General features: G+C 42.0%; 1 protein-coding gene across 4 annotated transcripts in view; it reads left to right on the top strand.

Moving 5' to 3' along the window:
- The first annotated feature begins 9 nt into the window (after nt 1–9).
- Nucleotides 10–14,080, top strand: part of LOC119388124 (importin-11) — a 137,394-nt gene continuing 123,323 nt past the window's right edge. For all 4 annotated transcript variants that reach the window (XR_007415503.1, XR_007415505.1, XR_007415504.1 and 1 more), the window contains exons 1-10: nt 10–252; nt 1,222–1,322; nt 1,876–1,948; nt 3,138–3,341; nt 4,298–4,427; nt 6,561–6,668; nt 8,227–8,300; nt 8,426–8,525; nt 8,911–9,003; nt 13,561–13,716. Coding sequence is in view for 1 of the 4 variants with exons in the window: in XM_037655773.2 (XP_037511701.1) it covers nt 118–252; nt 1,222–1,322; nt 1,876–1,948; nt 3,138–3,341; nt 4,298–4,427; nt 6,561–6,668; nt 8,227–8,300; nt 8,426–8,525; nt 8,911–9,003; nt 13,561–13,716 (1,174 nt within the window). In the remaining 3 variants the exon portion in view is untranslated. The remainder of the gene's footprint in view (nt 253–1,221; nt 1,323–1,875; nt 1,949–3,137; nt 3,342–4,297; nt 4,428–6,560; nt 6,669–8,226; nt 8,301–8,425; nt 8,526–8,910; nt 9,004–13,560; nt 13,717–14,080) is intronic.

The raw sequence follows: 14,080 nt of genomic DNA, 5'->3' as shown, positions 1-14,080 counted from the left end.
CCTCCTGTTTCCGCATCTCGTTTTGACGGGTTGTAGTTGTAATGGCGGCCTCCACGAGCGACGTGAATGCGGACCTCTTGTAAATAGTGAACGAAATTGCCGAATGATAGCGGCAAGATGAATCAGGAGAACTGTGCCGTTGTTTTAGAGACACTCCGCAAAGCGGCCAGTCAGAACGCCGAACAGCTAAAGCCTGCCGAACAGCAGCTCAAGTGTTGGGAGACCGAAAAGTGGTTTTACTCGGCTTTGTTGGTAAGCCGTTGTTGTGTTTAGTAAGCTTGTCTGACCAGTGCGTGCTCGAAGATTTCGTATATCAGGATTAAGCTTACGCTTCTTAATGATGCAACGGTACTGGGAACTGATCGGTAAAGCCTAAGTTGAAGTGCGGGAGCAACACGCTGCTGCCATGGTTTGGCAAATAGAGGGATATCGATGATCAGTCGCACTGCGGCTTTCATTCTTGTCATAGTGCCATGTAAAAGGGGATGTCTAGTGGCTGATCACACAGCGCATTTTTGGTCTTTTCGTAATGTTGTGCATTTGCTTACCGGTCGGAAGCCAGAAAACGAACTTGTCCTCTTAGGCGCTTGATCTCGCTTCTGACAAGTGATTGTAGATAAGGCAAACTATGTCCACAGCGTCGTAATCTTGACGAACAAATTGTACTATGAACTTTGTTCTATGATCCTTAGATGTGCGTAATATATTGCGAGTAAAAGTTCACTGTCGTTGAATCAAGTTGAAACAAGTTGTGTGCAGCATTAGAGAATGCTTGTCCTCTGATTATAGTTACCTTGCATTGAGAAGATTTAGTGGCATTTTGTTTCCTTTCAGACCACTTTTGAAGTCACATTCAGCTGAACTCAAACGAATTTGGAACATATGTTTCCACAGAAAATTATCGGATGACAATTTCTGCAGCGAGAGTTGGCTGAATATTTGTTGCTAACTGCCCAATGTTGGGCAACAACATAATACGTTACCATTACCAAGTCACGAGGCAGCCTTATGTACACGACTTTCTGGTCAATCCTGCATGTCAATAACCTATAACGAGCCATTGTTTCACAGTCGTGCAGTCAGGAACACAGTGTTTTGATCATTTGACTGGGGTTGTACAGTCGAGCTACTGCTGGTCATGTTTTTGTACGTGCACTACGTACCTTATGTATTTTAAAATTATTATTTCTCACTTATTTGTATTTTCATTGCTTCTTCCAGTCCATCTTTTCAGACCACAGTGTAGAAGTTAATGTGCGGTGGTTGGCAGTCTTGTACATAAAGAATGGCATTGAACGATACTGGAGGAAAACAGCTACTAAGTAAGTACTTTGTGTTAATTACTTTTATAGTCATTCATAGTATAAATATACTTACACTTTGGTTTTGTGCTAGTATAAGTATATTTATCATTATTTAAGAATGCATTTTGAAATGCTTGAAAGGTGCATGTTAGGGCTATGTTACAATATTAACTTTTGTTTCGGTCTTCTTTATAACAGGTGGGTTACAATTAGTACAAATTGGGGACCAGGATTAAAAGCACCAGTGGGTATACCTATGGGGGGCCATAATCTGGAATCCTGTGCTTCATATTCATCACAAGTACAATAAGGAATGGATATACTTGTCTGCATGTGCATTAACATTTTAAAAAGGGACAAGTGCTTAGTAAGCAGGTTACTAAAAGAAGCAGTGTAATCACGTTTGGTTGCATCCTCATATTCAGACATCCTGGCTAAAATACTAAAAGGCATCAACTTGTAATCTACATAAAGAGTGCACGGACAAAATATTATCCTTCGGCACAATGCCCCTTCTACATTGTCATATTGGCATTTTTCTGATACCACTTCTTCTCTCTTTTCTTTGCAGTGCAATATCAGAAGATGAGAAAAAAGTTCTGAGGCAGAAGATGATATCGAATTTTCATGAGCCAGTCAACCAGGCAAGTCGTAATTTTTTTTTTTTTTTTGAAGAAGGACAGGCATGTCAATGAACTGTTCACATATGTGTTGACACCTTTCATAAGGTCACTTTTTAGGTCTCATCAACAGCACATCTGTTGGAACTCTCACAAAACAATCCTTGCAGCACTTTTTGAGCTTGGCACATAAATTGGCCTAGTCACCAGGCAGTGCTATCACGAATATCTGATGCTAATGTTCTTATGCAAACAGCAGGACTACTACAATTTTGCAAAGACCGTTTGGTCTTTTCATTGCTTTCTTGGAATCCCTGCCACTTTTATCGTTCTTGTGTATCAATAAAAACAATAGACATTGGCCAGACTTCTTTGAGTATTGCAACTAATGAGGGAATCTGGCAGGAAGAAAACCCGAGCAGTACTAGTTTGTGTCAAAATTCATGTCCCAGCAACAATTTTTTCTGACTAATGTAGCTAATCTTGAAGGCAATGCTTTTGCTAACTACATGCACAAAATTTGATTATGGAGCTGGAAGCACCATTGTTAGTCTAATGTTCTAAACATCACCTATTCGACACTAATAAAACAGTTGCTACATTTGGTGGTTGAAAAAATAGCATTGCAGCAATACTTCGGCCTCAAATTAAGAGATGGCGCAGAGGATTGCCTAACCTGGGACATATCCAAGTGTTTAGGTGAAGGATTATCATGACGTTTTTTCATAAGAGTCGGCAACACTGCTGCTAATCAGTATTGTGCCAAATGGCTCATGATCTCCGAGGGGAGCATTACATGGTCACACTGCATGACAGCTGCAATGTTCAGAGGGGCTCACAGAAGGTGGAGACGATATTATCAACAGTGGGCCAACAAGTGAAACTCAGTTATGAAGCTGTAACTTTGGGAAGGGGCACTTGTGCCTCCAGAAAGACAAGTCCTGGTGAATATAAGACATCTTATTCTGATGTTGGCTTTTGTTTGAGGCTTCCCTAGTACAGCTGCTTTTGATCAGATGCAGCATTGTCGTGTTGTGTATTCACCTGACAGTAATAAGTTCTACATGTTGTTCGGCACAACTCCCCTCTAATTGTTTGATTTTAATTATTAAAGCAAAGAGCTTGAGAAACAACGGAGATTTACTAAATTTAGTCAGGCATTCAGTGTTTCCTGAACAAAGATGTATATGGTGGAAATTTGGCTTTCTTGCAGCTTGCCTTACAACTTGCCGTGTTGGTTTCCAAAGTCGCCCGCTTTGACTGCCCGACTGAGTGGCCCGAGCTTGTGCCAACCTTGCTGCAAGTTGTCCGAAATCCGGATGATCTTCCACAGCAGAGGAGCCTGCTTGTGCTTCATCATGTCACAAAATCGCTGGCATCAAAACGCCTTGCTGGAGACAGAAGGGTGTTTCAAGAGGTCAGTTCTAAACTGTTTTTTTTAATAATGTGCATTTTTAAGGACTCTCCTGATGCATCTGTCTCATAGCAGTCCAGTGTTGTTGCAGCTACTGATGATCAGTCAGATTCTCTCCACCTTTTTTGTGATTCTTTGATAAAGCCTCGAGAATCTGCCTTTAGGCTTCCTCGGGAAAAAGAAGTTGCAGTCTCTTCATAAAAAACTTTAAAATGTGATCAACTTGTCCTTCAGATGTGCAGCAAATAGCGTGCAAATTCTTTCTTGTTTTTCCTGTTTTTCTTTATTGTGAGAGTGTGACAACAGAAGGAGGGGGCTTAGGAGCAATAGCCCTCGTCACGCGCCAGTCGTGGTATTGTATGTGCCCCGCAAACTTGTCTGTGATGTCAACAATACTTAGTCGCTTTACTCACTTAATGTCAAAGATGGACCTCTGTCCATGTCATACTACTAGTGGCAATGTCTCGACGTGCTGACAACCCACATGAACATTCACACTTACTTTGAAACCAAATTAAAATATCTTAAAGGAAACGTTCGCCACTGATAATCGTTCGGAAATGCCCAAGGCAGTCAAACAACACTGCAAGGCAGTCAATGCAAGGCAGTCAATGCAAGGCAGTCAAACAACACAAACATCTCAAGTTTGCAATTTTGTTGTCAGGGGTCCTTTAATGGGGCTTGAATTAACGTGGTTTTACTGTAAGATCCCAGATTCCTACATATCTAAATTAAAAATCTACTAGTAGTGCATACAACTTTTTTGTGGTTTGTGGCAATGTTGCCGGCATCGTGCTCTCCTGGGTTTGACTGAGCATGCGCAGACCATGCATTATTGCAAGAGTGAGAGGAAGCATTGAATCTGCTGTACAAGACACATAATTCTTTCATAAGTATTACTGTATCTATGCAATTTGAAAGCATGTTTATCACAGAAACATGCGATGTGTTTTTTTCAGCTTGCCAGCAATATTTTTGGATTTATATTGCAACTGTGGACAAACCAAACAGAAGCCTTTCTTAACCAAATGGCCAACAACCAGAACAACGTGGGCATTACACTTGAAAAGTCATATCTCTGCCTCAAAGGTAATGTCTACTAGTGGTACAGTAAAGGCTCGTTAATTCGGATATCACGGGGCCATGAAAAATTTCCGAATTCACCGAATATGTTGTACTGAAGTGTGTCGATTACATCAACACACTTTCATTTTCTTGATGAATGCATAAATACTGTACTTATTTTGTATAAGAGCAGTGTAAAAGCCACAATTTTCGTCATTCTGCGACTTCTTTAACAATGCTACCGTGCGCCACAAGACACCCAGGTCTTAATTAGCCTCAAACATGCTTTGCACCCCCATCTTATCGCGTTCCACCACCACCATGTGCACAAAACGATACTTTTTTTCACCGGCAAGCAAAAGACATTTGCCACAGCCGTGAAGCCTTGGTCGCCAAGAACGTGACTCTGGATGGCGACTGTGCCTTTTTGGATGCCCGCGCCCATTGAAGTGCCACACACGGTGGTAAACGCAAATAGGCATGAAGCATTCTGGCTTTCCTGTCGTTACCGTATGGTTTGCAGTGATGACAATGGCAATGCTGACTGCGCCGCCTCGTTTCGGTTGGCCACGAACGTCGTTATCGCTCTTTTGCATGGCACATTTGCAGCGCTTCACGCTTGCAGGATCATCCGAATTAACCGGGTTATGGCCATATGACCGAATTAACGAGAGTTTAGCTCGATTATTTATTTATTTATTTATTTATTTATTTGTAAATACTGCCAATCCCAAAAGGATCATAGCAGGAGGGCATATAGAGTAGTTGAATACAACACAAATTTTGATACAATGGAAACAACAAATAATTACAAAGAAAGTGCAACACAAGAGCGATTAGTGGTATGTGCATATAAAGAAAATAGGCTCGCATAATAAAACCGTAGTCAAGGGAAGGAAAAAAAAAAGAAGCATGGAAAAAAAAAGAAAAGATGTATAAAAAGAAAAGAATGTATATGCTGGCCGGGACCAGAGAACACATCCGAATTATCCGATTTTCTAAATTAACAAGCTTTTACTGTAATATTTTCATTTTTCTTGCATTGTCAACCTTTATGCAGGGATTATTTTTTTGTGTACACGAAAACAGTGAAAGGGCTAACATGTGCATACGTGCTAGCTCTCTTTGATATTTCTTAAGATTTACAAATTTAAGCGCGTTGCATTATTTAAAGAGTTTTCACCAAGTTTACAGAAAAACACTGTCTTCAAAAACTTTTTGCTCGCTACCTTTGAGCTTGAAATTCTACTGATAGTTAAAGGACACCAGAAAAATACCTGCTCATTGCATTTCACGAAACCATTGCATGCAGTATCTGCACATCGGGAGCTTGTGAGCTTCAAGCAAGTTTATTCGAATGAATTCCTATGGTAGGCAAGATCAGCAAAAACAAAGTTGCCAAAAATAATCTTAGGGATCTAAAAATCATTTGTTTGCTCTCTCTGCTCTTCTATGTTTGTTGCATCTAAAGGTGGGGCGCTTGCTAGGTTACTGGTGCTTATTTCAGATCTCCCAAAAAAGGGAGGGGGGCGCTTGCTTGGCATTTTACGGTAGGTGCTTAAAAAAAGGTGTGCTCAGAAAAAACATACTATTAATAAAAAACCTGCTATTCCTTGCCATTTCTGCAGTGTTGTCCCTGTTAAATTTTTACCAGCTTAAAGTTCGCAGGTTGACAGACGGGCATGTGTAATGCATATTTTATGAGCTCAGGCATTTCGCTATTGAAATTAAATTGGACCTACGATATTTTTGCTGTGCCAGTCATTGTTACCAATAATTGTTGTTACATTTTTGCACTTACCAAGACCCCGCCACGGTGGTCTAGTGGTTATGGCACTCTACTGCTGACCCGAAGGTCGTGGTATCGAATCCCGGCCACGGCGGCTGCATTTTCGATGGAGGCAAAAATGTTTGAGACCCGTGCACTTAAATTTAGGTGCACGTTAAAGAACCCCCAGGTGGTCAAAATTTCTGGAGCCCTCCACTACGCCATCTTTCATAATCATATCATGGTTTTGGGACGTTAAACCCCAGATATTATTATTGGTTAGACAGACCTGTTAGCAATTTCACTTGTGCTATATAATCTGCTAAAAACTTGTTATTAGGGATGTGTACAAGTATTTTATATGTGCTTGTTATAATCTTCCTTGCCAGTGCTTCGGAAGTTGGTGGTGCACGGTTTTAAAGAGCCAACGCGTGTTCCCGAGGCAACAATGTTCCTCACACTAGTGTTCCAATGGATGAAGCCTATGCTTGAATGCCGTGAGTCTTCCTTATTCTTTCATTTTTTAATAAGCACATAACAAAATCTATATACGTTTCCTGATGTTAGAGGATTGTTGTCACAGCCATTTCCAACGTCTATTTTTTTATTGTTATTATTTGCTTAGTCGCCCAATAAATAGCATAGATACGCTGACTTTAAAGGGACACTAAAGGCAAATGTTAAGTTGACGTTGATTGTTGAAATGGCATTCCAGAAACCTCGTGGTTCTTGTTTCTTGTCAAGTAAATGCTTATTTTAAATGAAAGTTGCGTTTTAGTGGTCCACACAGCTTTAGCGTACTTCAAATCGCGTATCTGAAAATGCCTCCTGACGTAGAATTTGCCTTGCCCAATGCTGCCCGCCTTTACTGCCATGCAGCTGACGCAGTGGCTTTTGCTCTGAAGGGCTCATTACACAACATTGATTGACATGGCATTTTGTTGAAGTTTCCGTTAGAGCGACTTTCATGAGCGTGCAAGGCACACACAGCAGTACGCGATAACGAAATTACCACTGAGACGCGACTGCACGAGTGGAGCGCGGCTCTGCGAAAATGGAACTTTTGCACAACCCGCGCCGTTCTCCACTGTAATGTCAAGTTCTTTTTCAAACAGAAACGCACAAGCAGCATTTTATTACGTCTTGCAATGCTCGGATTGTTCTTTTCTTTTCGTAAGTAGCTTGAATATTAGTTATAATTTGCACCCAGGACTCTTGATGTCATCAGGCTCATTCCAAAACGTCCCACTGGTGGCGCATATAGTGTTTTCCATTTATCTTAATTTCTTTATTACTAGAGCACTGCTATTGATAGTATTGACGTTTTAGACGTTCTGAAACCTTGATCTTGCACGCTGACATAAATTTTTATTTACCTTTAGTGTCCCTTTAAGCACAGTTCCATTGACCGCGCATGTTCAGAAAAAAAAACCCTGACTGCTTTGGTTTCTACAGTAGTAGGGCCTCCAGTCTCATATACAGTAGAATCTCATGGAACCTAAAGGGGCTAGTAAAATAGGTTCCATTTAACAGGAGTTCCATTCTCTGGGAGATGAACAGGGGTGCAGAACTCAAGTATGAAGCCAATTGTATTAGACGCAGTTCCACTCAAGCAGCACTTTGTTTAAGAGGCATCTGTTTACCGAGTGTCTGCTGTAGACTGAAAAACTCCCATTGCATTTAGACTTCGGTGGTAGTTACATAGACAGAAAGTATTGGGCTATATGTTCTTACAGCACTAAAATCCTACTTGTAGATTTCTGATTATGTCAGTGTCCTCACTGATGAGACGTTGTGTTTGATGCAGAGGCAGAATCATTAAGAAATGATGGCATTTTGGGATAAAGTATGTGCTCTGGAAATTGTGCCAGTAGTATTTGCAACGTTAATCTTAAGGTGAAGCAAAAAAATTAAATGAAAGGGCTATGCTAGGGGACCACAACTCGTAGTATATCAGTCTAGAAGCATTTATTTTTCAAGTGCAGCAAGTTGTACCATGTCAAGCAGTTACACACATTTGCATATATTGTATTTTAACCTCTCTTTTCATTTTAGGTAAGACCTTGAAATGTATTAACCCCAATCTTCGGCTGATCTGTGAGAAGTATGTAGTACTCTTCACGAAAGTGGTAAGTTTCAATGGTGTTGGTTCTGTGAATTATTAGGGGCGTGCTCTATGCATCATCGATTTATGAGACTCAGCAGTGTGAGCTGTACTTAGCGTTATGCTCCCCTTGCCTATTCTCTCATTTAGCTGCACGACGTTTTGGAACTGCATCCATTCTCGTACATCCCATTCATCAAGCCGTCGTTAGAGACTGCGGTTTCCCTATGCTTCACAGAAGCTGGAGAAGGTTTGTATCTTTCTAGTACCTGAAGTCGCATGCTTGAAAGGAGTCTGCTTTGACATTTTTTACAGCACATACTAGTATTTATCAGTTCTTTGTGCTTATGTGACTGCTATCACTGCTTCCTGTGTTAGCCTTGAATGTGGCTACAAGTTTCCGACATGCTCCACAGGGTTGTCTTTTAACTTCATATCTAGAGTAGTGGTGTGCAAATTGTTGTAAATTTCAAATATTAAATTTAGAAGATTTGGTATTTGGTTGAATTCAGAAGACAGTTTCTATTCAAAATATTTGAACATCCTGAAGTTTAATACTCTATGAAGGAAATATTTTATGGGGGGGGGGGAGGCTGCCTTTATGCTCATATGTTCCTGCATCTTTGTTGCCACAGGTCTTCTTTTTGAAAGGTTCATTGTCCAGTCCCTGAACTTGATCAAGGCCATTGTTTCATGTGCTGAGTACTCTCCTTCAAAGATTCCTGACGGTCAGTAGGCAATTTTCACCCATGACTGACGAGTGTCGCTGCTTGTCCTTAAGGGGGGACATGGCACTTGAAAAAAAGTTCTTTATTTCTTGATCGATTTTGATGAAACTTCCCGAGTTTATGTATAGTTGTGTGCTAATTTCAAATATAATATTATTTTTCTAGTATGATGTGTAGTTTTTAAAATACAAAATATTTCATGTGCCTCTTGGGGAGCAAGTTTTTTTCTAAACTGAGTTAGTTACAAAGTAAATCAGCATATCATGATAATCTGCAATCAGAACTGTGTGCAGTGCAACAAAAATGGATGTTCTAAACCTATTAGAACAAAAGTTATGGTGTGTTGAACATTCACGAGTGAAATTCTAGCTTGAAATGACTCACCTGCAAACGTTCAACATCCTATAATTTTTGTTCTAATGGGTTTAGAATATCCATTTTTGTTGCACTGCACACAGTTCCGATTGCAGATTATCGTGATATGCTGATTTACTATGTAACTAACTCAGTTTTAAAAAAAACTTGCTACCCAAAAGGCACATGAGATATTTTGTATTTTAAAATCTACACTTTATACCAGAAAAGTAATTGTATATTTGAAATCAGCATACAAATATACATAAAATCACCAAGTTTCATCAAAATCGGTCAAGAAATAAAGAAACATTTTTAAGAGCAGTGTCCCCCCTTAAAATAGTTACAGATTGTACAGCCATTAGAGGCATAATTTTGTGACACAGCAATTGTCATCAGTCGTGTGCCCGTTTTTGTTCCTTTATTTTGATCACCTGCTACCTTTCTGTCACGAATGTTATTAGACATTCATGCATGCGTTGTGTTCCTTGCATGAATATACTGTATATAAAGCAGTAAATTAAGGCCAGGAGATACAGTTACCTCTATATAAGGAAGTTGGTAAAATCAGCATTTTACTTTATTAAATCGGAACTTCATCAAAACAAAAATCGCGCTTTTAAGCTGCCACCCATTTTCGAAGGGACAGGGACCATGCCGGGGTCGCGGGGGTCAGATGCGGCTTTAATCAAAGTACAAGGGGCGTTTAAATGAAAAGGTACGAAACGACACTGTGGGTATAAATGAAGAGTTTATTCAAAGTACAGTCGCCAACCGTTTATTCGGACTCGGCGGGAGCCACCAAAAAGTCCGAATAATTGGGAGTCGGAAAGAAAGGATTTACCAGAAAAAAGCACCTGTATTGACCCAGCGGCTGGAAAAAACTTGTCAATGCGTGTCTGTACACATGCACGCTTACGCGCGATCTTGTCAGCCTGTATTTCAACCAATGTTTGGCCACTCCTGCGGGTCGGCAATAGCACTGCAACGGCCTACACTAAATCTGCATTTGATGGCTGTGGTGTGGGAGGCGCGTCATCACGGCAGTCAATGCCCACATGCGCTGGTTCGAGTAGCTGACGGATGATCTCATCACACAACTCGGCGAACACTCCCAAGCAACTTTGGATTGAGGTCGGCCGCCTTCTACCTGGTGAATAATCGCTGCATTTTTCGCCATCGTCAGGGCCTTGTAGTTGCCGCGTTTCTTTAGTTCTGACGGAGCACATGGAACGGGGGTGTCGGAGCAATTTCAGCAGATCGAGCCTCGCATGCCAAGCAACAAACAAGGGAGTGAGACACAAAGCTCGGGACACAGATCAGGCCTAGCCACAGAAACATCCGACAGCGCAAACCCTCAAACGCCAAAAGGGAACGACGTTGGGCTAGTTGATGTTGTATCGCTTGTGTTGGCGTACTCTTTTTGTATGAGTTAGAATCCGCGTCGTACTCGTACGCGTCGTCATTCACCTCAAACGCCGCACCGAGCTGATTCCGATATCGGCTTGGCTTGGCCTGCTGTTGGGCCGCAATAGCCGTTGAATGGATACTTCACTGGCTAAAGCCAAAAGGCAACCGTTATGCATAGCTAACAAACAGAGCCTTCAAGATCGGCAATTTCTGCGTGGATTTTGACACTGGCAGAATTTCAGTGCTGGCAACCTAGCAAAAATATCGTAAACATTGCTGACAGCTTGTCGTAGCGTTCAACGTTGCACTCGATCAGCCAGCCGGAGTGTGAAAAATCGAACGGCGCACTGTGGGGCGTCTGAATTTTCGGTCACGAGTTTACATTACTTCAATGGGATGAGTGGTGGTGCCGCGAAGGTGTCCGAATAAACGGTCGGTGACTGCATACACTGTGTGCCTGGTCACAACAATCCCAGTGATGAACGAACAGAAGGACTCCTTGTTCCCATAACTCCTTTGGCCATGACGAGACCCAGTCCTTCACAGCGTCCTTGAGTTTGTCGTCCGAACTGAAGCGCTTCTCTTTCAGGTGTTTTTTCATGGGACGAGACACATGGAAATCGCAGGCGATCAATGGTGGCCGGTTTAACACCTTCCACTATCAGAATTCGTATAATGCGTCGCTACTCCTTAATCATCAAACTTTGCAATGTCAACGCCTGTACTCACACGCACTGCCGCGTGTGAGGACATGTGGCAGTGCATCCTCACAATCCTGTCCTCACACACACCGCCGCGTCGATTGGACGGCGCTCTTTATAAGAGCCCCTGCACTCTCTTGCGCGTGCAGGTGCCCCCACACGCTTCGATCCACGGCAGAGACTCCAATTGCATCCTTAGATGTCCCGCTACGTTTTCCCATGATGGCATAGACATCTATGTTAATGGTCATGTTCTTACGACGTACCGTACCTTTTCATTTGAATACCCCCTTGTATATTCCCTGAAGGATTTACTTTTACACTGAAAGTGCCGTAAGAATGTCCAAATAATATGGTACTATGAAAAAAGGCTAATTTCTACAATGCAAAAATACATTTGTTTAAGCCGAGACCCAGTAATCAGGATGTGATGTCGCGCTGGAGAAGTCCTCTTCACGGTGTCTGCGCATGCGTCAGGTGTTAAGTCAAAAGAAATGCAGGTCTGACGCACTGCGGTGGTATGGGGTAAGCCCAGCTATTGTGCCTATTCTGTCACCACGGCATCTCATTAAAATCTCGGTTGTTGCTCACAGTGGTGGGACACCAATGCTATCATGCTCACCGAATCGAACCACTTTATCTGCACTCAATCCGATGAACCTGCAGCATTGAAAACCATCATACACCACTAAAACAAAAGGGCTGCATGTAAACTAGAATGAAAGCAAGGCGACAATCTGAGTTAAAGTCTGTTGTTACCGAAAAAAACTTTCATTTGCAGTAAGTGAGCCCCTTCCACTTGCTTTCGCTGCAAATTGATTCTATTCTTCCCACAGTCCAGACTAACGTCTTTCAAATTCATTATCATGATGAGTGAGCTCACCGATACCCCCAGACCCCAAACAGGCGTTGACACCTTTTTTTTCTCGATGGTCAAGGTTGCTTGCAAGGCACTAGCCTTATCGGTGACATTCATTTCCAGAATGATCGCAATCGCTTGCTAGATAACTGAGAGCTTGTGTTTACCGCTACCGCCTCTAAGTCTAGTCATGGTTGTTACTTGATACGCATGATATCAAGAACACCACAGAAGGCGCTGATGCACGGCACGTGCGTCGCAGAGTACGGAACTACTCGATGCGTAGAGACAATAGCGTGCACTGGCATGACTATAGGGTGACCCTAGATGTTGGGTAACCCTAGATGTGCCAGGGTTACCGCATGCTCTTCCTGTCCGCCACTCCAGTGGTGAGGAGAGCATTGAGATGCACTCTTTCCCCGCATCCACAGCCAGCTCTTCAATTCGACGGCTGCTTTCTCTTGCGTGGCGCATGATTTGAAAAATGCGTTCACAAAAACCATGTGCAAGTCATCCATATTACCACTGGTACCAGCAGAAGTTTCAGTTTAGTGCCTCGGTCTTCCTCTGCGGTGGTAGTGAAACTTTGTTGCATTGAAATTACAGACAAACCCACTTCATTTTATTAGGGTTGAAAATACGTGGTGTTCTATGGACGTCAAGTTATAGAAACTGGAATACTTTGTTGTATAGAGAATTTTGCAAAATTGATGACAATCATTTGTGTGCGACAAAATGTGGCACTAAAGGCTGTGACTGTTTTAGTACCTTGTACAAGCTCTCAGTGCAATGGCTCATGCAGTTGCTGGTGCAGCACCGACAATATGCTCTGTCATAGTTGCATGCTTTTTTTGCTGTTAGATGTGAGCAGGCAGTGCTCTACCGAGGGTTGGAATATTGTGTTTCGTTATTATTTTTTTCTTCTGATGGTAAGCTCTTGCTTCTCAAAAGTATAAAATTTGGGCTCTGTAGGGCATAAACACTTATTATAACATTGGCACAAGGAATCTGGCATAATTTTGCCAAAATGTAGTGGTATTCACTTTAAAACAGTGTTTTTTATCAACATTGCAGACTGTTCATTGCGCATTGTGTAGTAAACTTTGCAGCATTTATTTCAAGGCAGAGAGGGTGTGAGCTTGTTTATTATGTTGAAGTTGTTGAATTTACTTGTGTCATGAGAATTCCTCAGTCCTTTCTTCCTTTTTCTTTACTTTTTTGTACTCTCTGTAGACGTACAAGATCCTGCCACAATGGAAGCTGCTCAGATAAAAATGACCTTCTTCACTTATGCTACGGTGACAGAGATGTGCCGGCGGCTGGTGCTGCACTATTTTTTGCTCACTGAGGAAGAATTGGCTACGTGGGATAATGACCCTGAGGGATTCGGTGAGTACAGCTGAAGGGAACATTTTGTCTTCAGGGGCAGTGTGCTTGGTTGAACTGCATCTATCAGCTGGAAGCAGCTTGCCTAGTACTGGGTGTTGACAGGTAACACTGAAAAAAAAAGGGGGAAGGTGTACTGTTTGGGACATCTTTTTGTCACCGATAGATGACAGTAATTATCATCTCACTCGTGTGCCTTTCCTTGCATTATCAAGATGTACCCGGCAGGTCCATGAAGAGTCCATGTCATGTAGTGGCTCTCTAGGCAATAGAAAAAGATTTCAAAGGCCTTACTTTTGCTAACTGTGGGTGCCAAAACCAATTTAAGGGCTGAAACAGATCATAAGCACCATCTTTGGATATCTAA

This window comes from Rhipicephalus sanguineus, chromosome 3 (genome assembly GCF_013339695.2).
Source record: "Rhipicephalus sanguineus isolate Rsan-2018 chromosome 3, BIME_Rsan_1.4, whole genome shotgun sequence".
Classification (NCBI taxonomy): Eukaryota; Metazoa; Arthropoda; class Arachnida; order Ixodida; family Ixodidae; genus Rhipicephalus; species Rhipicephalus sanguineus.
This window is presented reverse-complemented; position numbering and strand designations above follow the sequence as displayed.